The sequence below is a fragment of the Lepidochelys olivacea genome (assembly GCF_965140295.1).
Source record: "Lepidochelys olivacea isolate rLepOli2 genome assembly, chromosome: 10".
NCBI classification, from domain to species: domain Eukaryota; kingdom Metazoa; phylum Chordata; order Testudines; family Cheloniidae; genus Lepidochelys; species Lepidochelys olivacea.
Window position 1 is genome coordinate 71,284,516 of NC_140420.1, and position 27,101 is coordinate 71,311,616.

Here is a 27,101-nt window from a genome sequence, read left to right on the forward strand (position 1 = left end):
TGGTCTATGAAAACTGACCATTTTCATAGTGGAGAGAGCTAAATAGCAGGGTCCCCCAAGGAGCTGTACTGAGGTATGTGCTGCTCATCATATTCATAAATGATCTGGAAATGGGGGTGAACGGTGAGGTTCCAAAATTTGCAAATGATACAGAATTACTCAAGATAGTTAAGTCCAAAGCTGAGTGCGAAGAGTGGCAAAGGGATCTCACTAAAGTGGGTGATAAAATGGCAGGTAAAATTCAGTGTTAAATGCAAAGTAATGCACACTGGGAAAAATAACCCCAGTTCTACATACAATATGATGGGGTCTAACTTTGCTGTTCCCACTCAAGAAGATCTTGGAGTCCTCATAGCTCGTTCTCTGAAAATATCTGCTCACTGTGCAATGGCACTTAAAAAAACCTAACAGAATGTTAGGAACCATTAGGAAAGGGATAATAGCAAATATCACAAGGCCACGGTATGAGTCCATGGTACGCCCTCACCTTGAATACAGGGTGCAATTCTTGTTTCCCCATCACAAGAAAGATATATTAGAATTGGAAAAGGTACAGAGAAGGGCAACAGAAATGATTACGAGTATTGAACAGCTTCCATATAGGAGGGATGAAAAAGACTGGAACTGTTCCACTTAGAAAAGAGACGACTCAGCGGGAATATGATAGAATCATAGAATCGTAGGACTGGAAGGGACCATGAGAGATCATCTAATCCAGTCCCCTGCATAGAGGGTATACAGAGTTCCTATAAAGGGTACATAGAGGGTATATAGAGATCTATAAATTCATGAATGGTGTGGAGAAAGTGAATAAGAAAGTATTATTTATCGCTTCACATAACCTAAGAATTAGGGGTCACCCAGTGAAATTAATAGGCAGCAGGTTTAAAACAAACAAAAAGAAGTACTTCTTCACACAACGCACACACAGTCAGCCGGTGGAACTCATTGCCATGAGATGCTGTGAAGCTTTAGAGTATAACTAAGTTTTTAAAAGTTCATAGAGAATAGATCCATCAATGGCTATTAGCAAAGATGGTCAGTGACGCAACCCAATGCTGCTGGTGTCTCTAAACCTCTAACTGCTGGAAGCTGGGACTGAACAACAGGGATGGATCACTCAAAATTGCCCTGCTCTGTTCATCCCCCTGAAGCAACTGGCACTGGCCACTGTCAGAGACAGAATACTGGGCTAAATTAATCATCAGTTTGACCCAGTATGGCCATTCTTATGTTCCTTAAATTCTTCTTACATATCTTCCCTCTTACCTGAAACTTCCAGTGTGTCCTCCTGGCATGTTCAGAGACATCACATACGTTATGATGTTAACAACCCATTGGTAGTTTAAATTACCCACACCAGAGCCCTGCTCCAAACTCCGGATCTTTAATCCAAAATGTGTATTTTTGTAATGGAGCAAAAATCAAGTCTGAACTCTCTGAACCTGAAGGTACAAAATCCAGACCTGAACTTTCCCATGTCTAGCAGTTCAGACTCATTTCATTCTACAGATACAGTAGGTTGGTGCTGGGTATTTGGTTCAGTTCCAGTCATGTCACCTCTTAATTATCTTCCCTCTAGCCTAAATAACCTCAAACGCCATCTGTCTCTGCTCACATGTGAGCCCCTCCACAGCATGCAGCATCTACACTGGCCTTTTGCATCGGATTCTGTAACAATTTCACTTCAGATAGGGTGACCAGACCTGGATGCTATTCTCCCAGATGAGTATTTCTTTATAAAGTACTAGCGCAACATCTGTGGACTGCTCTCAATATGAGACAGCCTCACCTTAGCCCTCTTTGTGGCTGCTGAACAGTGGACCAAGACTTGAAATACTGGGTTTATCACTATACCCAAATCCTTAGTATGTAGAGTACTGTGATGGGCCCCATGGAAATACCTTGGTGGACAGAAAAGAATCTCTAATTCATTGCCATTTGAAATGTTTTTAGGTTAGGGGTTCTCCCTACCCAAGTACGTCCCTTTACACTTAGACACCTGACATTTCAGATTCATCTAGGTATCCATAAACACTGAAACTAAGCCAGACCAAAGAAACCCATACCTGAGCTGCTGTCTTCGACTGTCATTTGAGATTTCACACCAGTCGTTTGGGATGTGGCTACCATCCTATACCTTAATGTTACTAATAGTATTAATATTGGTAACTAACAGTTTTCTACCTGGTGCACAATTAATGAAAAGGTCAATGAGAATTCTCTGTAGGGCGCTGTTCATTACAAGGCCCATTGCTTATGCAATCTGTCCATATCTCACTTCCCAAACAGTCAAGAGGACTGTAGATGGCAGCTTATAGACCTGCCTGTGAGCTTCTAATTAGCAGGTTTAATCGTATGGAAGCCATCAGGACATTCCTCTTCCAGTGCATTGGCTTTTTGATAAATTGAGCAGTGCCTGTGCCATCACAGGGTGTGTTCGTCCCCCTGTGAAGCAGATAGGTATTGGATTGAGTCAGGGTTGATATGGCACTTGGGATGGGCACTTGTAATGGGCTGTAACCTTTCCTTCTTGATGGCATGCTCTAGATGACTCGGAACAGCCACCACAATTGCTGTCTCAGTGTTGTCTTACCTTCTCGATAGACCAGCCCAACATGAAATCTGGGCACCAGAGAATCCTGCCAACTGAGTACAGATCCCTCCTGCCACCTTGGCAAGGGGAAATGGAAGAAAGGATACAAAAGCAACTTGCTATGGAAGAAAGTGGGAGCACGTAAACAGAGTATGCATCCGATGAAGTGAGCTGTAGCTCACGAAAGCTTATGCTCAAATAAATGTGTTAGTCTCTAAGGTGCCACAAGTATTCCTTTTCTTTTTGCGAATACAGACTAACACGGCTGTTACTCTGAAACCGTAAACAGAGGGTCACATTATGGCTGCCCCTCTGTGGGAGAGAGAAGGGAGCACTTTACCATATAGGGGATGGCCGTAATGGGACCACATTTGGTCCATGAGCACAAGGGAGAGGTCACCAATGCTGCCATCACTCTGCCTCCGGCACGCTAGGGCTCAGCTGGGGAGAGTCCATGGTGCACCGGTGCCTTAGTGAAGCAGCTGGCTCTGGGGAATGTGCTCCCCCAGTATCTGCTCCTGGCCTCCACGGGCACAAAGCTTCCACACTGCTGCTGTGGTTGGGCACCTCTTCCTCCCAGCCCCATACTGCTCAGGCCCATGGAGCCATAAAAGAGCCCTTTGGAAGCACTGGGACGCATACATGATGCAGTGCAGAGGCTAGAAGGGCCATCTTTTGGGTGAGATATGAAAACAGTGCTTGGCACACTGTGGTCATTGAGCCTGCCTGGGCATTTGCCCCAAGAGAAGGCACTGAGGGGCAGATTTCCAAAGGCATTTCTGTGTCTAAAGGTGTAGCTAGGTACCTAATTGGATTTTCAGAAGTGCCTACGGGCTAGGGCCCTAAATCCCATTGATTTCAACCAGAGTTAAATGCCCAACCTGCCTTGCCTCTTTCAAAGAACTCGCTAGGTGCCTATCTGCACCTTTAGGCACCTAAATACCTTTGGAAATTTGCCCCTGAGATACTGCACCAATGGGTGACGTATAAAGACCTAAACAGACGGAGCGTAAACCGCAGTGTCCCCACTAAATTCTTGTTGGTTTGCTTCTTCCTGCGTTTCATTATGTAGCATTGCTGGGTGCTGCTAAACCGTTGCCACTTACTGCCCAGAACTTCACGACAAAGTCAGTGCTTTCTCTCCTCCCAGGTAATTTCCCTCATTTTGACCCACCGGGGTCAGGCACCCAAATATCTCTCTTGAGCTTTGGAGTTTAAACCAACCCAAAGTCTCTATGCAAAACTCCCTCGAAACCCTCAGATTTCACCTGGTCTGGCATCAAAACCATGTGAAACTGAAACATGTAATGAATGGGGTGCCAGAACGTATGTCCAGCTTGGTTCCAAACAGACCCAAAACAGCATGGGAGATTCAGCTGAAAGATTCCTGAACCTTAGGGAACCTCCTGTTAAACCTGCTGTGAGTTTTAGCGAAAACCGAGTGACTTTGAAGTGCTTTCCTTGCTGATATTTTGCGCAGCTCTAGCTCCACTCTGCAAGTCTGCATCCTCTGTAGGGGTGCATGTGAAAAGGGAGAGAGCTTGTAAAGCACTAGAAATGTAACTCGTTGTCCCTTCCCTGCATTAACCTGGATTCATTCTCCCCTCCCCATCAACCCATTCTCTGCAGATGTTCAGCATATTAAGAGGAGAGACATCGTTCTGAAGAGGGAACTGGGAGAAGGTGCCTTCGGGAAGGTGTTCTTGGCCGAGTGCTACAACCTTAGCCCCACCAAGGACAAGATGCTGGTGGCAGTGAAGGTAAATCTCAAGAGAGCATGGAGCAGAATGTAGTGGAGGCTGAACAGCAAGGTATAGCTGGTTGATACTGTGTGGGAAGGATAGGATAGGTGGGGAAGGTTTGTCAGATGCAGTAGATTGTGGTAAATCCACTTAGTCACATAACGTTTCAGCTTTTTGCTTCAAGGTAATTTATTCTCACCAATGCCAAAACCTCCTTTCCTTTCCTGTTGATCTGGCCACGAGGCACCGAGCAGAAGCTGCACTGCACTGGTCTGGAAGCTAAAGCTGACATGCAGCTGCAAAAACAATGTATGGAATTCACCTGCCCTCTCTGAGAGACTGGGGGCCCTCCTCCCCCCTCCTTTTGCTCAGCCTTTTGTTTTATCTTTTGCTGCAACTGTACATGAGACGCTGAAGCAAAGAGGCCTCAGCAAAACACACACACACACACACACAAATCCAAAACACAAACACAAAAAACCCACAGAAATACAGTTTTCTGGGATGATCTGCAAGATCCTCGAAGAACCACTTCCAGCTGAGATCTGCTTCTACCAGCCTGGTCACACAACTCCAAGCTAAAGGACTTCCAACAGAGGCCAGCTCAGCATGGCTTCTGCTGTCTCAATCAGCTGCTGTGTACACCCCTTAAGGGTCCTTTTGAGAGACTCAGGACACATTTGCACAGCAAGTCCAGGCCTCGGGTGGAGGAGTCTGCTTAGTGGATAAGTGTGCTTTCATATCAAGTGGCACCAGTTGGCAGATACATCATAATCCACTGTGGTAACTGCGGCCATGTAAATCATTGTAAGTGGTTTTGAATTTGAACTGATACCCTACAAAGAAAAAATACCATCTGTCTCTCCAGAAGTCCAGAGACAACCGGTTCCCAAAGAGAACGTTGTTTTAATGAACCTTTGAGGACATTTTTTTAAGCTCACTTTTCCTGGTATGTTCTGGTCCTGAACTGCAAGGTGCCACCCTTTCGCCCCATGCTACAGAGATGTATAGAGTAACTACACACATGATTAATTATCTGAGAGTGTGGCTTGTGTCATGATGTGAACCTTGTTCCCCATCTTGTGCCTGCCTCTCAACAACATCCATCCCTTTATGGCATATAAACAATGCATCCACAATCTCTTAGGGCTCGACTGAGTTCCATTTGCTTGTAGGCGGTAGTGTTATCTCGACTATTTCCCACTAATTGTTGTTACAGACTTATATCTCCAGAATGCCTTTTGTCATGGTCACAAAGTATTTTACACAAGACTGACTTCACCACCTCTGAAATGCACCCAGCTTCAATATGCAACACAACAGCTGTTTGACATCCGACGCACAAGGACGAGGAAGAATAATGTAGCCAGTTGAAGCCACAAGGGGAATTTAGGGAGCACATTTAGGTAGTTATGCAAAATCTGAGCCCAGACCGGCAGAGCTTAACATCAGTCCTCCTTTACAAAGTGCCAGAGGGTCTTTAATTACTGTAAGTGACCAAGGCTTCCTGTTTCGTATCCAAAAACCTACCCCCAGCAGCATCACACCCCGTAAGCCTGCACTGGCATTTGTTCCGTTGTGGGTTAGATGGAAGAGTACCACCTCCTGGAGCATCAGTACAACTTGCAGCACCTGGGTTTTCTTGGAGATCTTGCAAGCGCACACAGACTCAGCCTCCTGAGAACTGGCTGGCATTTATTACAGGCGGGGACTGGTAGCACGGCCCGTTATTAAGGTTGTCTGATCCTTCCTATTGTAAGATCCTGTTTTCAGTTGCTAATACCTTTCCCAGCTTTTAACCATTTAGGCTGAAGATTCCAATGCTGGGTGTCTGCTTCAGGCTGAATTTTTTTTTTTTTTTTGAAAATTTCAACCAAAATGATTCAGCTTTGTCCAGGAATGAGGTTAGGGAAAATGCATTGTTTTGCCCATGCTAAAAAATGCAGATGACCTTTTGTTTGCAAAGCTCTGGAACCAGAGTATTGCATGCAAAGCACAACTCCTATTGACTTCAGTTGTAGCTGTAGCTGAGAAAGCTGCAACTCAGCGCCCAGAGTCTCAGGTCAGGCATGAGAAAAATGAGGCACTCACAGGGACCACCTGCGTAAAGTTAGGTTTAAGTGACTTGCCCAGCATCCAGAAGAAGCAGAAGCAGAGGTAGAAGGCAGTTCTTCTCCCAGGCAGCATTCAACAGCCTTAACCATGAGACCCCTCTCTTTCCTCTTCTATTCTGCCTCATTCACCATACATCTTCCAACGTCTACATTTTCTGACTTTTAAATGCTTGCCTTTGCAAACGTAACAATGTTCCTTTAACATCTATATTCCCATTACCGTGTAGAATCAACGGTGTATTCAGGGAACTTAAAAGTCATTGTACCTGAAATATCAGGTCCAAATATAAGGTGGGAAAAGGATGACTGAGGAGGGAGGGGAGCTATTTTCCTGGAAGGGTATAGCAGCCATACTATAAAGATATTAAATGACTAAAAATAATCAGGTGCCTAAGATGAGGATGGATGTTTTGCCATCTGCACAGTGTAACTGTCATCCATCTAAATATCTCTAGGTGGCTATCCCTTGAGGGCAGAGAATTAAAATGAAATTATACAATGTGTCGAGCGGGTGTAGGGCAGGGGAAGGAACAAAGAGGAATGGCCTCGTGCTCGGATAATAACCTGTAGAGATCAGTTCAGAGGAAAAAGCACGTGGGAGAAGAGCACTTGCCACTTTGCTAAGCTTAGCGTCTAGCCTGACAAAGCTGCAGGACAGACTGGGTTTATTTTCAGCATCTCACTCCATAGATCCACTCCCTCAAGACACAGCAAATGAGAAGGAGCTTCCTAAATGCTGAACATTCTTCCAGTGCATCATTTACAACCAAGTTCTGCCGACCTTCCAAGTTCTGCCGACCTTCAAGTTGTGCCTTTGAATTCCAGGCATGAGTAAGATGAGCAGGGTCTCGTCCTTGGTCCCCAATCAGTGGGGTGACCAGATCAGTTTACAGACTGACAAGAGAAGGACTGGGGTTTGTGGTAACTCCAGTGACATCATTACACAGACAAGAGATTGGTAAGCAGACAGCAGACGTCCTGATAGGGTGAGCACCCAAGAAGAAATAATTTCAAAGGATACTGTTATGATCAAGGGGTATTAAATCTGATCAGTTTCTTTTTTTTGATGCGTGAATGTTCGCAGTCCATGGCATTTGTGATGATTCTCCCAAAACTTCTGGGCTCTTTTTTCCAAATTAAAGGCAGCCCTCACAAATTACCCTGCAATAATAACAAAGCAGTGTCCAAACCAACCTCCATAAGCAACTGTAAAATAATAAACAGTGTGTAGAGCCCTGCACTCACAAGGAACCTTACAGTATTCTCAGGAAGTATGTGCAGTCAAGTCCTCCTAGCACCCTACAATAACAAGTGTGTGCATGCTGCCCAATGCTACCCTATAACAGCAGCAAACCGATGTGCTCAAATGTGCTAAAGGAGACATTTTTGCTAAGGATACAGATTTCAGCATCAATCTCTCAGGGAGCTGTTATAAACAGCAGGGAATAAAAACATGATTTTAAAAATTATGAGGAAAGATTTGACAGTGTCCTTCAGAGGCATTTTGAAAAATCCTCACAATAACTGCACAGCCCGGCAAATCCGTCTTCAGAAGAAAGGCGGTGTAGTCAGCTATTTCAAAAGAAAAGACAGCTAGAGGGGGCTGGCTGGCTCAGGAGCTGAGTAATAATGAGATACTGAGCCTTTCGCCCCTAGGTCACCAGTTGAAATCCTGCCCAAGTTTGTAATAATGGGAATCTATTACCCTTTGAGGGCTGTTTGCTGCTCTCTGTGAAATGAGTTGGGGAATGAGCTCTATTGCCAAGTGGGCTGCTGTCCACATAGGAAGAAACTCCAGCCTAGTGGCAGTCACTGCAGCTCAAACTCAGCAGAGCTGAATGGTGCCATGGAGCCATACCACCTTTGCCAACTCCCTCAGGAGGTGCCTCCAGAGTATGGCTGAGACACATAGGTAGGGAGTAAAGGCCCCTTGGACTGCACTGTGAGAAGACCGGGAACTCCGTGATGGGTCCCACAACAAAGCCCCCAAACTATTAGGTGTTTAGTGGGAAAGGAGTGGGTTGTCTCTCCTTGTCGCAGGAAAGTGAAGAGATCTGTGACATTTCTAGCACCTGCTGGTAAGACACTGTAGTTTAATGGTAGGGAAGGCAAGCTACTCCTCCTAAAATCCAAACAGTCTTCGGCCTTGTCCCATGTTCAAACCAAACCCAAACCATATTGAAGGGTTAGGAACAGTACACTTAATGCAAGAGGGCAGCTCCTATAAACTATCCCAAAAGATCTCCGGCCCACATGTAAGTTCCTCTAGCTTCCTTCTCTTCCCATCTGTTCTCTCTCCAGATTTACTCAGCAGATTCAGGCAGCGCTATCCAGTCTCTTCCCCCCAGCCAGTCTCGGGTGCCCCCCTCAGTGTCATCCCAGGTTGGGTTTCAGGAGGAGGGTAGCTCAGTGCAGCAGTTAGAGCATAAACCTGGAGCTGGCACTACAGGATTCTGTTCCCAGCTCTGCCACTGACTCACTTTGTGGCCTTGGACAACTCACTGTTTCTCCATCAGTAAAATGGGGATAATGAACCTGGTTTGTCTCACAGTGGGGCTATGAGGCCTAATTCATTCCTATTTGTAAACTGCTTTGAGATCCTCGCGTAACAGGCAATATCACTCTGCAGAATCCTCTACCCCCAAGAGTCCAGCGCGGAAAGGCCAGGCCTGGTCCTTCTGACTCACACCCTCCCAATTCTGTTTGCATGCTCCCCTCTTCCAGGCTCTGAAAGACCCCACTTTGGCAGCCCGCAAGGATTTCCAGAGGGAGGCAGAGCTGCTCACCAACCTGCAGCATGAGCACATTGTCAAGTTCTATGGGGTCTGCGGTGACGGGGACCCTCTCATCATGGTCTTTGAATACATGAAGCATGGGGACCTGAATAAGTTCCTGAGGTAAGCGTGAGCTGACTGCTGAGATGGCAGGGCAGGGGCCACAGAATCTTCCTCCTCTGGGTCACTGCTCTGAATCCAGACCAAGCCAGTAGGGACCAAAAGTCGTTACTGTTCAGTGACTACTTGACTGCCTGGATAACATGAGTCAGCCATTCTCAGTCCAGCTTCCAGCAGACAGGGGGTCAGCGCTCTCCACAGAGAGCCATGCAGACTGGACTTCTTCCTTATCCCTAAAGGGCTTCCATCTGGTCAAAGCAGGTTTGAGACAGGAGGCAGCCTGGGAATGCTATGGATAAAGGTCTGCAGGGCTGGCAAACCCACACCTTTCAGCAGCTGTGAAATTCCCATGCCAAACAAAGCCAAAGACTGAACCGACCCCCCTGAACACTTCCTCTGGTTTGTAAAAATGAGGTTATCGTTCTGCTGCCATGCATTTCGTTTTGCACATCACCCACCTCAGAATCCTGATGGGGCCAGGAGTAAAAATACAACAACACTACCCTAGAGAAGCTGTACTTTCAGGATGTCTGACCTGGCTGGCGCCAGTGGTTAGAGATCCTCTGAGATTTCCAGCTCCCCTTTCTAGATCCAGAGATCTGATTTTTGGGGTGCCCACTGGACCCAAACACTGGGGCTTTGCTCACTAATTCTGGTCAGAGGTCCCTAATCCTAGGGGAATTAGGTGCTATTGTAGGCTGGGCCCCTTACAGTCATTGTCTCACCTGCCTCAAGAGTGGTAGAGATTAAAACACCAGCCCATCATCTTGTAAGCATTTCATTGCCAGAATGTAGCTCTTTCATATACACTGTCCCTCAGGGCTTGTCTATGTGCAGCATGGGAAAGCGTATTAGAGGGGTGTGATTTGAGGGGTGCTCTGCCTGCCCTGTGTAGACCCTCCTGGCGTGAACAAAAAGGTTTCAGTTTGCGTTAACGTAGCCCTGTTTCACATCTCTGAGTGGTGTGGAGCATACAGCAAATGTGTCTGATGCTAGTCTCCTGTGATGCAGAAATCATGCTCTAAAACTTGTACTGTGAGTGGAGTGGCGCTTACCTCTTGAAATAATTACTAGCTTTATTTCCAAGTATTTAGAAAATTGGACCCTTGATATTTTTGTGTTTTGACTGCTAAGCACGAGCATAATTGCATTAGGAGTGAGGAGCTGAACATGATGTCAGTGCTAGAGCTGGGGCTCTCCTGTTCACGGAGATTATTGTTCCACTGGTGCAATCGATTTCTGACCAGGAAAAACAAATCCTTCCCTAAAGGTTTGGGTTGTTAAACAAGTGTCCTGCATGCATGAGGCTCTGGGAATGGCTCTTGAAAGGTTCACCTCCCCCCAGAGCTCTGCAAGGGGGCTCTCGCACTGATGTAGGCGTTTCACAGTCCTTGGGGGGCAGCCCCAGCATTTTGGTCCCCAAGCCAGAGGTGTCTGGGCGGTTGTGTGCAGACTTCAGGAAACTGCATGTGATTTCCCAGGTCAATCCCTACCCCATGCCCTAGCGGGAAGAGCTGGTTGACAAGTTAGGAACAACACAATACATCAATTTATTAGACATACCAAAGAGGCATTGGCAGGTCCCCTTCACAGCCAAATCCAAAGAGAAGCCAGCCTTCCCCACCCCGGGGCTCTCCCATTTCACTACCATGCCTTGTGTGGCACCCCACCACCTTCCAGCAGTTATTAGACCACCTCTTCCTGCCATCACTGTGAGCATGTAGCTGCCTATTTGGGTGAGGTGGTCCTTCTTTTAGTTCGGAGTGCAGATACAACCTGTAGGACAGTGTGTTGCTGAAGGAAGCCAGCCCAGAGAAAAGCATGAGAGACCAAGTACTTGAGGTACTTAATAGAAAAGGAGAAAATCCATCTGCTCTTAGATGAAATGGAGACACCATTCCCTGGCCAAAAAAAAAAAAAAGGTTGTAAGCCTTGTCCTCCTTAGGACTAGGCACATATTGCAGGTGAGTCATACCCTATTGTACCATTTTGGCATCTCCTTTAATTGACCTCACCAAACAGAATGCTACAGAACAGGCCAGCTGGACACTGCAGAGTGACAAAGCCATTCCTTGTTAAGCCTTTCCGCTGCCAGAGCTCTGGGGCCTGGCTTGACACAGACATTCATACTCCAGACGAAGGCCTTGGAGCTATTCCACCCCCACGCTTCCAGGGTTATATTATTGGTTGACTATTGGAGTCAAGCCACAATTTGCCTCATTAAGTGAGATAACCCATGGTTGAGGAGTGCCTGGGTACCCAGTGGGCTCTCTGGAATAACCTATTAGGGAGGGTCTTTGTCTCATTACCGTATTATGCCCCACTGCCCTGGCTCCATGTGATGGAGTCCAATCTCTGGATTACCCAGTAGTCCCAGGCATTACAGCCATACACCTTTTGGATACTTTTCCCCCTCATGCTGTGGTCATCCCCGGGCCCCCTACTCTGGGGAGTTATGTGGTGGGCAGAGTGGACACTCTGGAAAACCAGTAGCTGCCCTCACATCCCTGATACACCCCAGACCCTTTTTTACTAGTGATGGGACGAGACACCAGCCTAGTTATTGGGACAGGAGGGCTCCAAGAGACACCTGGGCCAAGGGAACACCCCACAAAGCTCAGGGTGTTCAGAGAGAGCATGAACCCCCTGAGCCTGATTCACTAATGCAGCACTGCTGCCATCCTCACAAAGGGGACGAGGTAGAGAGAGGGCAGCCCCGGGAAAGGGAGGCTGCCAGACCGAACCTCTCTCCCTTGGGCAGTGAGTTCAGGCAGAGCCATGAATTGATCCCTGTGCTGTTGCTGGTGTGCGTACACTGGGTCCTTTGTGTAGCCAGCCCAGAGGTGCTGGGCGGGGAGCTGGAGTCAGGTCTCCTTAGGCATGAAGGTCTTTACATCAGATAAATAGGGCCTCTCTTTTGCTTGCTGCAGAGGAGCCTCTGACGGGACTGGAACAGGGACCCGCCATGCCTCCCTTTGCTGAAACGATGCTGTGGGAGGTGCCATCTTTCAGGCAGGGCACAAAGCCCAGGCCCTGGACACTTGTGTCACTTAAAATCCCCAGTGCATTCCCTCAAAAAGGGGAGTTCACTCCCAGACACTGTCAAAAGCTCAGCAAGGATAATAACATTCTTCTTTAATTTCACCCATCAGCTGCAAGGTCCTTCTTTGCTGCCTTCCTTAACTTCTTGTGCAGTGTTATTGTGTGCTGTGAAGCAGCTGCTACATGCCACACCAGTGGTGGCCACACATCAGTGCTGGTTAGGAATTAGCCCTGGCATGAGAGGGCCTAACTACCAGTGACTTCAGCAGATATTACCCCAGGTTAGCCTGGGGCTGAATGTGGACCAGTCTCTGAAGCCCTTGGGAGTACTGTTGTAGCTGTGCTGGTCCCAGGTATTAGGCCATGGCTACACTACAGCTTACGTTATGTCGCTCAAGGGTGTGAATTAGCCACACTCCTGAGCGACATAACCCATGCAGACATAGCACTGTCCACTCTGGTGCATTCCTTGCTTTGGGCATTCATCCTGCAGGAGGCATGCAGAAGTTTTCTTCGGCATACTTCACCCAGCACTGCTCCCAGAGCCAGAGGGGTGGGGGCTGCTTTCAGGAGATAATCAAATGAACTTGTTCAAGTTTAACTACACATTTCAATAGACATTGAAAAAGCAGTAAAAGGGGAGAGGGCTCACTTTAGCCTGGGCTTCCCACAGATAAGCATCATAAATAAAAGTCCCCCAGTTTTTATTATGCCGCACAGGGCCTCTCAGAGAAAACACTGAACAATAAAGGTGACCTATGTGGCAAGGGGAGTCATTTCAATTTACACCTGCCAGCTGGACTGGGGATTGAGTGCCACAGGGTGGTCTCTCTTCATACTTCATTCCCAGCCCTCACGCAGCCTGGCTGCTCCTCTGGTCACTGGTGGCGGCAGATCAGACGTGTCAGGCCCATCAGGAAATACAAAAAGGCCTGCTGCAAATTGCAGTGTCCTGGCTGATAAAAGGCCAGCATTGAAATGGCAGCTCCCTCCAAAAGAGCCTGTCAGGGAGAAGTGTAAACATCCCTCTCCAGGGAGCAGGGGGTCTCCAGGGCTGACTTACTAGGGAGCCTGGGTGTTCACTAGAGCTGCTATGCAAGGCAAAGTTACAGAGCCCCTGCTGTGCTCATACCATTGGTGGCTGCTCTGCATTTCTGTGGTGTTCAAATATTCTCTTTCTCTCGATGTTTACTGCACATGTGTCTTCCTCTCTATCTAGCCATGGAGAAGGACAGAATGAGCGAGCGTGTGTGTTAAACTCAGAGCTTGGGTGGCAGCAACAGCTAGAGTTAAGGTTACTTAAACAATTCCATTGTAAACCCCTATTTGCAGTCACCTTTAATTTCCCCCTTTTATTAAAGTCTCCAGACTTGCTCCCTGCTCAGAGGCAATTGTTTCTTCGACGTTTGATTATGCATGTTTGTAAAATCAGAGCGTCAGTGGTAACAACAGCTAGAGTTAAGGTTACTTAAACAATTGCATAGTAAACCCCTATTTGCAGTCATCTTTAATTTTCCTCTTTTATTAAATACTCCAGACTTGCTCCCTGCTCACAGACAAATTGTATCTTGGAAGTTTGTTTAGCCTTTTGATTATGAAGAAAGAAGGAACAAACATACATGCTATCCATTACCAAAAAACAAGTCATAGTAGTATAATTTTAACATCTCTAGTGTCCAAACAGCGAGGGGCAAAAAGAGACAGTGCTCATTGAAGACGGGATTTCTGCCCCATGCTGACACAAATGTCCATCGTACGAACTGCAGTGTTTTATCCCCAAAGAACAAACCCCTCTGATGGACTGAGAATCTGCCCAGTTTTACAATCCTTAGTAAACTGCATTATCCCTACTCTCTGAGAAAGTGACAGACCAACCTGTCTTCACATGCTCTCTGCAGCCTTCTCCACAGAACGATGCACACTCGTCACTTACACTAATGGCATTAGCCTGTTGACGCTACCTCCTCTGGGACCATCCCAGCTACAGGGAGTGAGGAAGGGCCTGTCTAGACTAGGTTGCATTTTAAAAGGTTTTAACTAATTTAGACACTAGTGTAAACAGGGTGTCCCACTTTTACAAAAGTGTTAGCTGGTTGAGGGCAACTGTGCACCCCTCTGAGGTTGACCTTGAGCAGCTAATATGTTTTGAACGTGTCCTGTGTTCCTTACCTAGACGGAAAGAGAGATTTCCTTGGTGCCTCTTGGTCTGTTTGGAGTTGGAATGAGCTGCAGATCAAACAAGAATCTCCAGCAATCTATCAACAACATGTTGCTCGCTTCCAGACCTGTTCTACACCAGAAATATTACTCGTTGTTGACAACAGGTGTCAGCCACAGTCGAACCTTGATGAGCAGGGTCCAACTGCAAGTGCAGACCATGGCCAGCTGTGTTCTTCACTGTTTCAGACACTGTGGTTTGTTCTGGTGTATGTTTGTCGCTCAGCCGTACTCAGCACCAGCTCAGCTCCACCGACTGCTGACATCTGTTGTCAACAACAGTTAATTTTCCTGGTATAAAACAGGCTTTAGGATGTTTAAATAAGACATCAATCATTCATCTTATATACTGTCTTCAGTAATCCCCTCTTGCACTCTGCAGCATTCCCTAACAAGTTCTCTCAGAGCACAGCTTGTCTCATCAACCCACCTGCTCTTTACAACTAGCTCCATAATCTCTGTGACATTTCTACCCCCCAGCCCAGCTCCTCCAACCCTAGCCCTGTGCTCTCTGCAGCATTTCTACCTCCCGCTCTCTGCAACGTCTCCACCTCTGTCTGCAGCACTCCTTGCTCCCTAGTGCCACGTGTAGAGTTCACCTTCCCTTTCAGAGCTCCTCCTGCTGTCTTGTAGGGGAGCTTTAGGGTTGTATTTGTGGTGGCAGGAAGGCAATAGACATTTGAAGAAGTGGCATCTGAAAAACAGAATCAGCTGAACCCGAAATATCTGGACTCTAATCCCAGTGCTCATCCTAGAGCCCAGCCAGGCATTTAAGAAAAGGAGATAAACAGTTCTGCTCTTGTGGGGATGTTTAGCCCCATGCAGGGAAGGAGGTACAGCTCCGTATATGCAGTTTCAATTTGCTTGATGAAATGCCAAGAATCATTTTGAAGAGAGTGGTAGAAAAGACCCAGAGGAAATGTTGTTCTGTATCTAGTCAGGAGGAAGAAGATCACAGAAAAATCTCTTGCTTTTTCCCTAAATATGAATGTTTTTCCTATTCCACCTCCACACAGGCAACCAGAGGGTGAACTCCAGCAGGGGAGAGACATCACGGTGGAGATAGTGTGGCAAAGACAGGCTTAGTATGTGAGGGGAACTGGGTGGGCAGGGCAGCAAGGAGGCTGACCTTGAGTTCAAACCTAGAATGCACTAGTTTCTTATACGTACACCTTGTGCTGCCCAGGATTTCCCCTGACTTTTCAGGGTCTAATCCCTGTTAGCAACTCTGGGAGGGCATGTGACCCTGCAATTCACACACATACTCCCATGCATTGCCTCTGCCTGCCACCTTCAGCTCCTGTCCACGCTTACAGATTCCAGGGCTGCCTCAGGGTTAGAGTTGGGGTTCTGACCCGGGGAAGCCCAGGAGCATGTGACATCTGAAGCCTAGCAGAGACCCCTCTCACTCAGTGGAACGTCACCAGGAGCAGAGGACATAGTGGGGGCTGGTGGAATGGAGTTTGGTGGGAAAAGGGCAACCTGTTTGGGGAGAGGGAGGCTGCTGGGGAGCCAGGGAATGATGGGATTGGAAGAAAGGGAGATCTCTAAATATTTGGAGAAGGTTTTATGGGGGGTGAAGTTAACTGAACTGAACTTCCGGATCTTGAGGGTGTTCATGTTTGTTTTGGCTCTGTCTTTCCAATATATCTGTGCATAGAGGCCAATCATCCCAGTGCACAGGGAAGGTCTCAGAGTTGGGGCCCAATGCCCTGACTCCAGGATGAATGGAGATGGTTGAGATCCCTGCCACCTGGTTGTTTAGATACCCACTTCTGTGCTCTTTGCTCTTTCCCCTGCAGGGCGCATGGCCCAGATGCTATGATCCTGGTGGATGGGCAGCCTCGACAGGCCAAGGGGGAGCTGGGGCTGTCCCAGATGCTGCACATCGCTAGCCAGATTGCCTCTGGAATGGTGTACCTTGCTTCCCAGCACTTCGTCCACAGAGACCTGGCAACCAGGAACTGCTTGGTCGGAGCCAACCTGCTCGTGAAGATCGGAGACTTTGGGATGTCAAGAGATGTCTACAGCACTGATTACTACAGGGTAAGGCAGCTCCAGCAACAGAGTCTGAAGGGCAGAGCAGAGGGAGGCTAGGAAATGTTGCAGTCAGTCAGCTACCAAAACTAAACTCACACACTTGTTCATTCCTTCCCCTGTGCTCTCATGAACCCTGAAACACATACTCATGCAGCTGCCCATGACTCACATCCTTGCACATACTGGTGCGCACACCCACGCATGCACACACCCACACATCAGTACCCTCTGTCCTTCTCACCTACACCCCCCTACACATTTATAACTCAGACACAAATGCACACTCATGCACTTATACACATTCACTTAATCTTTTACATATTCAGCTCTTTCTCTCTCTGATGCACACACACACACACACAATGTACAGTTTTGGATTCCTCTCTTTATTTAAAAAAAAAAGACACTGATGCATTAAAGAGAATCCCAAGGAGGGTGACAAAGCTGATTAAGGGATTGGAGGCCGTGATCTGCAGAGTGTGGTTAAAGAAATTTAATATAGAGAAAAGGCAACTGAAATAATGACTGATAACTGCATAAAATATGGGAGAGGAAATAATAGGCAATTTAGGTTTGACCTCAGGACTGTCTTTCAACAGGGACATTATTTAGACAATGGAGTAATTTGCCAATGTAGGTTGCTCAAGCCCCGTCATTAGAGAAGTTCAATAGGAGACTAGAAAATAAATACCTGGGTTTAGTGCAGAGAATAATTGTGCACTAGATGCTGGCGCTCGACTCAATGACCCAGATGCTCCTTTCTAGCCTTATCTTCTGGGATTTATACTTACACATTCCTGTGTCCTTACACACAACCCTGTGTTGCTCTGCAGTGCCCCATCTGGCTAATGCAGGAGCTTTACTGATGAGCTCTAAAGGAAGCTCTCCCCAGTACTCCTCAGCTGTGGAAAATTGGTTTTCCTTTGGGGGAATACTATAGAGGATTCAGCACCCTGTCCTCCACAAAAAAAGAGTCTTTCAGGATAAGAAGTGGAAGCTGTTGCTGTCGGGAATGTTCTGGGTTTGGTTCCTTTCAGATTGTAACATAGGGGTCTGGTTCTATATAGCTGGCTGCTGGAGCTCCACCTGATTTCTGTCACCTTGGGACAGAGTGACCCATGGCCACATTGTTTTAAAACAACTTGAGGCAGGAGCTACCTTGTGGGGGGATGGAGGGTGGAGATGGACAGGGGAAAGCTCTCAACAGAGCGATTGAGCAGTGGCCAAGGTGGAGATGGTGAAGACACCGTCAGTGCAGAGATTTCAAGAACCAGGCTAGATAAGAAGTTAGTGGGCATGATGTCTGAAGGAGTCTTGCAGGATTTGGAGTAAGATGAGCTGTCAAGCTGGTATTATCTGACTCTTCTCTCTATGACTATAGAAAAGATATGCTCCGTCTAATTACATTATTGGAAACCCCAGTAGGGTTTCTGTAAGTCATCGATGTAGCAGGATCGCTGCCTTCCCACTAGTCCCATGGAAAGGGAGTAAGCACTGCAAAGAGCTTCATGGATGAAGGGACTGTGTTGGGCCCTTTTCACTCTCTGTAATGGAGATGTCCCGGGGCTCCTCCCATCTTCTCTCAGAAGGATTTTTTATGTCTTTATTGAATGAGGAGGTGGAAGTTAAAACACTCCCTTTCCAGCCAGTCACTGCAACGTCTTTAGAAGTCATCTGTTTCTAGTGGGCTTTTCTTTGTATCACACCAGCTGCCTTGTGTGGCCAGAGCAGCCCCTGGCACTGTGCTCTATACAAGCAGAGAGTCTCAGGGGAAGAGTTTTTTTCTGCAGAGTCCAATTTTTTATTAGTTTTAGGATTAAAAACAAATCTTGATCATTTAACCCATACTACTACTACTTAGTCCCTCTCTAGCACTGTCCATTTGAAGGGGCCCCCACAACCACCCCGGAGAAGTAGGGGTCACTATTATTACTCCTCTTTACACATGGGGAAAATGAAGCAGAGAGGTTAAGTGATTTGTCTAAGGTCACACAGTGAATCAGTGGCAGAGGACAGAATTGCACCCAGGTCTCTTGATTCTCTTGTCCCCAGTAGGCCATGTTCCTCTTATAGCTGGGAGCAAAACCCAGGAGTCCTAAGTGCTCTGTCCTCTGGTCCAACATTCCCCCCAAACTGTCCTCCTCTCCCCTTCTGCTCTCACTTAGCACAACATTCTTTGATAGCATGAGACTTGCTTTGCTAGGTTTGAATTGTGCGAAGGAGTAAGGTGTGTAAAGGGCAGTCGGCATTGCTGAGCTCCATGCTAGCAGCCGTTGCCACCTTTCTGGGAAAAAAGCTGGTGGTGACATCAGTGGTATTGGATATGGCTCTGTAGCTGTGGTGTCAGGGACCATTTGGCTGTAACCCTGGTGTAAAGTGCAATTGACTTCTCTTGCAAACCTGGGCAAGGCAAGCAATTCTGTTTAGCAACAACTGTTATTCTTGGCCCTGAATGCATCTTAGGATTTTTACTCCTAACGTCTTTTGCATTAAAACTGGACCTTTTGGGTTTCAGAGCTCACCTGTCCCTGTTGCTTATGCCCAGCATGAAAGGCTATTTGACCTCTGTTCCAGACACCACAAATGGTTGCTGTTGAAGTAACACAGACAGAGAGCAAGATCCCAAGTCTGAGAATCATAATAGGACTTGGACTCCCATATGCAGCCATTAGGATGTGGCTGATGAGTTCAACCTTTAAGGTTTGCCCTTTGGGTATGGTACCAAGCAGTGGGTATAACCCCCATAGTAAGTTCCTGGAACGAACTTCTCAGTGTCCATGCAGAACACCTTTCTGCTGGGGATATTTCCCGTTCGTAGGATCCTGGAGCAAAGTTCTATTTCGGGTGATTTCTTGTAACACATTGTGTTGTGTATCCAGGTTGAGGCCCCAGAAGAATACAGTAATTTATCATTTTCTGAGAAGGCTGTGAAGGATTCCATCTGAAAACTGACAAGATCTGACAGGTCTGCAGCACTCTGAAGGCTGCAGCTTACTTAAATCTGTTGGGTCTGTGTGTTTGCCCTCGCCCAGCACGGCTGAGGATGGGATGCGGGAGTGCATTCCAGGTTCGGGATTAACTACTAGCCATTTCTTTTCTTTTCCATTTTTAATCTTTTAAAACAAAGAGAAAGCACCATCTGGCTCATGCGTAAGTAGGATGCAAAATGCTTTACAAAGGTGAACTGCTTAATTTCCTGTTACACGTTTGGATACAGAAAACAAACATTGATGTAATAAAAGCAAAAGAGTGATTTGTTCTCCCTCTCTCCATGTTCAGTCTGAAGACAGATGTGTTCTTTCCCACGCGGATCACTTAGGAATCCCATCAGCTCTTGCTTTTAAACCTGCTTTGACAAGACAGGGTTTCTTATGGGGATGGGGAGGAAGTGTTTTTTGGCAAGTATGAAAAGATCTGAGATAAAATCTTTGATTAGAAAGAGAGGGAGGGTGGTGGGGTGGGACGGGGACGAGCAGAATCCTAAAACCTGTGTGCATTCCGCAGAATTGAAGGAACATTGGTGTAAAGCGTTGTTTAATGTTCCATTTCGTTTTTGGTTTTGATCCCTGTGGGAATAAAGGATTGAATAGCTGTGTATTGGTGAGAAAATACTTTTTTTTAAATTTCATGACTGGAATCTTTTTCAGAAAAAAAGACCCAGGACTGCAATGAGAGGAAGGGGGACTTGCAGGTCAGGATTTAGGTGCAGCAGATTTGTGTGGAGAGCCCTGGACTGGAGTAGCCGGGATTTGTAAATTAAGTCAGGACTGAGATTCTTTGACAGCTGGGGATGGACAGGAATGGAACAGCAGAGGGTGCTGCAGGTGTGGGCTGTGCTTGGATCCTAAGAAGTAGGTGACTTCCTCACTCACACACTCCACTCTTAGGCACTACCTCAGGGAAAGATCCCAACCAGCTCTGGTACATGCCCTTGCTAGTCTTGGTGGAGTGTTGAATCTCCTCAGTGAGGTCATTGGGTTCCCCTTCACCAAAACAAGAGAGAAGCGATCACCGTGTCAGGAATACACCTGGCAACTGAAGGGTCCCCGGTGTTTTAATGAGTGGTGAATTGCGTTCCTAACAGTTCAGCTTGAATTGGGTGCTTCACTGGTGGTGTGCAAGCCCCTCAAGTCTGTAAAATCTGGTTGGAAATGTTGGAAGAAGATATTTTCTGGTGATATTTTGTCATTGGCCTGGTGGGTCGTGGCCAGAAGCATGGAGAGGCATGGAAATGGAAAGTTAACAGAATTCTTTCCAGAACCCTATGTGGCTCAGGATTAATATGAGCTCTGGGTGAAAGTTCAGGTCTTTTCTCCTTTTTAATCCACTCCCCAATTTAAATTAAATACTTTCCACATGACACTATTGTAGATGCTTGCTTGTAATGGTAGGAGACCAGGGGATGGAAGGGTGACATTTCTAAGTCGTTGGAAGAGAACCCTGATCCTAGCTTCTCTGTAGCCAACATCTAATGATGCCCAGTTAATGTCCTAACATGGATATGACAGCAGGAATGGGAGCAGAATAGGGGAGTTTGGTAGCATCAAAAGCAGTGAAACCTCGTTACGACATCATTCCTGGTATAAAAACATTGGATAGTGTTTAGTCCCCGTCATTTTTCAATTCATTTAAGAGTTTCAGCTCTAATCTAGCCATTGGCATTTCTCACACATCCATTGCCATGGTATTTTAGTACTATAGAATCCTTCATGAATATAATGTCCCTGTTATCTCTTCTCCTGCTGCTCTGGGACTTTGCTTTATTGTCTATCTCCATGTCGCATGAGGGCAGTGTGGCATTCACTGTGACGCTCTTAGCACCAAGAAAAATGCCCAGCTACAGCACAGCAGTGCCAGCAAGCATAGTACCTCCCTGCCCCAAGTTTGGATGCAATGTCACATCTCATCCAATCCCCAGTAGAGTTAGAACAGGTTTTGCTGTACCACTATGTAAAAGTGGTTTTAAAATGTACTAGTATTTAGAGCTAATCCATCAGCCTTCCCGTCTTAGAAATCTGGCTGAAGTTTACTGGGCAAAAGTGGGGGAAATTGATTTGGCACCCGCCCTGCTGGCATTACTGTACTTCATTCCCATTTGACTTATGCTAATTAGCAGAGCGCTAACCCTTTCCCCTTAATTAATACTGAAGAAATAATGGTCTGTGAAATACCAGCCACTTCTCACTAGGAATTGCTGAAGAGCTGTCCACTCTCACCCCTCTTGCAATTTTTCCAGGAGGCATGTCTGAAGCACCAGAAGCCTGCGCACTATGCGGAGTGTGCATAGGAGCACTGCGGGCTCTCCCCTCCGTATCCCCGTCTGGGACTTTGAAACACACCACTTTCCAAATGGCCATCCCTGTCTAGTCTTACTGACTTTGCTATAAGCTCTTGGGCAGCCCATATACCACATGTAGGACTTTGCAGCTTCACAGTGCAGTGCTAACGCTGGCTAATGAATCCAAGTCACCTCACCTTTCTGTACCTCAGGTTCCCCTTCTGTAAAATGGAAGTGATAATACGATTTACAGCCTGGCAATGCTGGAAATTTTTATGTCTGTAAAAATGCTTTGAGATCCGCAGATGAAAGGAAGTTGGAGCTGGACAGAGTATTCTGATTAATTAAGGGCTCCCCATAATATAGGAGACACCGTGGCAGAGTATGTGCTAGATTCACATACAGAGATAGTCATGGGTGCTGTTAGGGGACTGTAAGAGTTATAGAAGGTGCCTCAGGGTGACAGAAAGGGAACCAAAAAGAAAAGGAGGACTAGTGACACCTTAGAGACTAACCAATTTATTTGAGCATAAGCTTTCGTGAGCTACAGCTCACTTCATCGGATGCATTCAGTGGAAAATACAGTGAGGAGATTTATATACACACACCTGGAGACCTTCAGAATGCATGCAGATGTGCCTGCAAACTGGTGGCCGGAGACTTGCAATGAACTTGGCCAGATAATGGAGATCTCCACTACTGGTGGGACTGTTTTTCTCAGTGTAACTTTGTATCCTTTTAGGGAGCACTATGCGACTGCATTCTCCCCACTTTAATATCTCTCTATTCCAGTGCCAGCGTCAGTCACCAACTTCCCAGACGAGGACTGGATGGGACTCCCATCAGAATACAGCCATGCTGCTGCTTACTCAGCTGGTGCTCAGTATTCAGGGCTCAGCATGCTCCCTACTCAGTGTGCCAGTCCCTCCTGGCAGCCAGAAGTGAGAGAGCAGGACTGGGAGTCACCCAGGTTTGGAAGGGGAGGCTTCAGTGTGGCAGTGCAGGAAAAATACCCCTGGGCCAGGCACACTGGGTGTTCTGCGTGTGTAGGAAGAGACTGCACAATATTAAATGTGTTGGTCTTTGATATCACTCCGGCTCCTGTAAAACCTCTGCAAATGGAATTCACGGTACAGTTCAATATCTCCTGTAAGTAGATGTAAGAGCAGCATCTTGTGTTTCATCCGGGCTCTTTTCCCCACCCTCCGCCCCTCGCTTTTACACCGATGGGAAAAAAAACAACAAATTGTAAAGGTTCTTTTTTTCCTCTCTCTCTCTCTCTCTCTCTTTGATAGTTAAGAGCCCCTCACAAAGTAGTGTGAGTGCAGAAGAATTAATTGGGGTAATTAGGTTGTGTTGTAATTCATGGCATTTTCTCAGGAATGGTAATTACCCTAATTCCCCGCCCTCAGCCCTCCCTTCTCTTCCCCCCCCCCATGCCCATCTCATGGCTGCGTTGCTGTTTTGATGTATATACTGTTCATTTAATTTCTGTAATGAGAGGGATGTGGCCGGCTAAGACCTCTCACCAGCCCAGTGACGTCTTCTTTGAAGCACAAACACAAAAGGGGACTATGAAGAATAGTCTGTAATCAACGAGTGAAAACGCCAGCCTGCCAGCCGTGCTAGGAGGCTTGACCTCTGCCCCAGTATCACCACCAGCTCAGGATTTGTGCCACCAGACTCTGAGTCGTAGCATCGTCACCAGGGGATGATGCTCGTAAGCGCGTTCAGGTAAAATGAGAACCAACCTGAACCTTTACCCACGGCTTAAACGGAACCCCAAAACTTTATCCAGAGCTCAAACTAAATTCAGGACCTAGTGCCTGAGGTCACCACATCCCTGCATCTTGCCCAGAGCTAAGTGGACTCCCAGAGCTAGCTAAACCCCTCCAGTTTCATGAGCACATGAGCTTTCAACCAGAGCTCAATACAGCTCCCCAAATCTTCATCAAGAGCTTGAACTGAGGCCTTGAGCCTTCTTCCAGCGGTGGAGCTCAACTTCAGAAGTTTGGTGAAGTCAGAAGCAGTTCGGTTAGCTCTTCCTTTAACTTGTACCTTGCTCTGTTTGCATCTCATGTTTGCAGAATACATGAAAGCATCAGGCCATTGTGTAAAAGCCAATTCGCTCACCAGCAAATACAGGAAGTCTCCCAAGAGACCCTGTTCTCATGAGATTTCCAGCCTCATCTCTACACCAGTATGGTCTGGAGAAATTCCAATGAGCTGTGGGTAATCAATCAAATGCTGAACCCATATGAGTGAGGGGCAAACCAAAACCAGTAACGTAGAGGTTCCATTTTATTCAATACAGAGAAATCCAGGTGATTATCCAAATAGTCTGTGCTTCTTGAACCTGCACAACTGCATTGCAAATCATGAGGCAGCAAACCTTCTGGTGAGATTTCAGGGTTCTTCTGCTTCCCTCTACTTAAATTCCAGTAATGCCTAGACCCTAAGGGCTGGATTCTCTGCTGTAACCAATTTCTGCTGGGTGAAGCAAACAGATGCAGGGGCAAAGGAAGCTGTTGATGGCTCCCTGCTTGTAGAGTCAGTTCTTCTCCAGCCCCACCATAGATTAAAGAAGCCGAGAGCCTGCTCTAATCTATGCTGGCCAGCTGTGGCTCCCAGTGGATATCCGTCAGATGGAGATTGCCGGAGCAGTGTGCTCTAGCCACACCATTCCCCACCTCCCATATGCCAAGGGCTGCACAGAGAATACTTCAGGAGCCAGATGTGGCAGAGAGGGAGTTCTCACCGGTGTCTGGTCCCTTAGTGCCACCAGAGCCATGCAAAGGGGAGAGTACAAAGCTGACCCTAGGATATTACATATGAAGCCAGACAGACGAGAAGGATGAGAAATGTGTTTCCCGATTTTTTTTGGACACTTCCACTTATTGTCCCAGGTGGCACCAGAAACTACAGAGAAAATGAAAAATAATTCACGTAATATTTTAGAAAAGCCTTTGCCACATTCAGGGAGATGAGTTAAGAATTAGATGCAGCAAGTCCCTCCTCTCTACCAGTGCTGGGCCTATACTCTTCACAGCTCCCCAGCTGATCAGCTGACTCCTCCTGCTTGCTCCCTACCCGCAATGTTGTGACCTCACCATTCATCTCCATCGCAGCACCTGTGAGGTCACAAGCAGGAAGGGGCAGCAGAGGAGAAGGGTGGTGTCACGGAGTCCCTGGGCGATGCTCTGGAACTGCTCCCCATGAAGCCAGTCAGGACTCTGGGGCAGTCTCCTTCCTGTGAGCAGCCTGTCTGCAGGACACACAGCTCACCTGGCTTCCCTCTTCCTGGGTCTGACCTTGGAGCATTCCGCCTCCTCTGCCCCTCCGTGTGCTTCCCACAGCGAGTCCGCCCAGGTGGGGTCCTGGGGAAGCTAGAGGGTCCTGCACCCCAACTTCGCAGCCAGACATGACTCTCAGCCAGCCAGTAAAACAGAGGTTTATTAGACGACAGGGACATGGTCTAAAACAGAGCTTGTAGGTGCAGAGAACGGGACCCCTCAGCTGGGTCCATTTTGGGGGGCAGTGAGCCAGACAACCACATCTGCCCTTCACTCCATGTCCCAGCCAGCCCCAAACTGAAACTCCCTCCAGCCCCTCTTCCCCTGGGCTTTGTTCCTTTCCCAGGCCAGGAGGTCACCTGATTCCTTTGTTCTCCAACCCTTTAGCTCTCACCTTGCAGGGGGGGAGGGCCCAGGCCACCAGTGGCCAGGAAACAGGGTGTCGGCCATTCTCTGTGTCCAGACCCCTGCACACACCTGCCCTCTAGGGCTCTGCAATGATCATACACCCTTACCCCACCCCCTAGATACTTAAGAACTGCATAGGGGAAACTGAGGCACCCCCCACACTATTCAGCGGAAACATTAAGAATGGTCCCACATCGTCACAGGTGGCAAGCTGTCTCTTAGCCACAAACACCTTGGTGATCAGCAAGGGAAGAGGAGGTGGAGAACTTATGAGAGTTTAATGGGAGCTTGGTAAATTATGGCTTGGCTTGTTTTTTTTTTTAATGTGTTGCTTACGGCAGTGGCTTTTTCAGTGGATAGACTTGAAGGTTTCCCCTGGTGCAAAAGGCAAATTGAAAACCTCGCTATGAAAATTAACATATAAATATCTTCCTCATCCTCTGTAATTAAGATATTTGCATGGGAAGAGAACATGTTTCTCCTGACTCCTGCGTGGCCTGAATTCTCTCTCTCTTCCCCTCCATTTCATAATCCTCCTCCTCTCCCAGCCACCCTCTGCGAACTCCTACTCCAAACCAGCTGGAGATGAAAGAGGGAGAAAGATGGTATTTGCAAACAGCTGTGCTTAAGAAATGGACCATTTAGGGCTAGGCATTCAGAGAGAACATGCTCCACGTACAATCAGGCAATGATGCACAAAATGGCACATATATAGAAATAGAAATCTTTTTTAGGAGGGTAGCACAAGTACTGAGCACAACTGAAAATAGTTCTCTTTCTGTGCATGCCACGCTGAATTGGGGAGGAGGGGAGAATCATTTATGTGGGCATCACATCATGAGATTGTCAAAGGAATTCACAGGGAGGAAATGTTTATATTTTCTTACTCCAAACCCCCTTTCCTTTCTGCAGTAATTAGTGAGTGACAACATACAGGACCTATAGTTCTGAAATACTTCGCCAGTATCTCACAGCAGCAGGGTAGTAACTCCATTCCTAGTTTTTCCAATACATATGAGGATAGCTTATGAGATCATTGGCTTTTTTAGCCAGCTTCAACAGCTTCTTCATATTTGCTTGAATTTGGGTTTCTCTCTCCCTAAGTTATTTGTGATTGAATAAGCACGTGGTAAGGGATCAGACACAGGGAAAATGTCTCTTGCAGCCCCATGTTTGAGGTGGGATTTGCATTGTGCTGTATTGGTGTGTTTTTCCATTGTTGATGACTTCATTTGCTCTGTATCTTTTTTGATGCCCGTCCTGTGACACAGCTGGCTGGGAGAGTTTGTGCAGTGGACTTTTCTAACTCTGTAACATTTTAATGAACAGGAAATTTAAACATAAGTGAAATCATTTTCTCAACCTCTTTCCCACCCAGTTCTCATTCCTCAGGCATTTGCTTTGTTCGGAATAGAGCAAAGCAATTTAGGGGCTTTTCAGCCATTCAGACAGCAATTGCCTGAACGGGATGATCCTG

The 27,101-nt window shown here is 47.0% G+C and overlaps 1 protein-coding gene across 7 annotated transcripts in view; it reads left to right on the plus strand.

The window, feature by feature from the left end:
• The window catches only part of NTRK3 (neurotrophic receptor tyrosine kinase 3), a 328,552-nt gene that overhangs the window by 257,867 nt on the left and 43,584 nt on the right, over positions 1 to 27,101 (plus strand). For 6 of the 7 annotated variants that reach the window (XM_084640450.1, XM_084640449.1, XM_084640451.1 and 3 more), the window contains 3 exons: positions 4,226 to 4,356; positions 9,177 to 9,349; positions 16,408 to 16,651. In XM_084640450.1, coding sequence (XP_084496576.1) covers positions 4,226 to 4,356; positions 9,177 to 9,349; positions 16,408 to 16,651 — 548 coding nt within the window. Of the gene's footprint in view, positions 1 to 4,225; positions 4,357 to 9,176; positions 9,350 to 16,407; positions 16,652 to 19,524; positions 19,713 to 27,101 lie in introns of those variants that run through there. The other variant, XM_084640455.1, reaches the window with a different exon arrangement.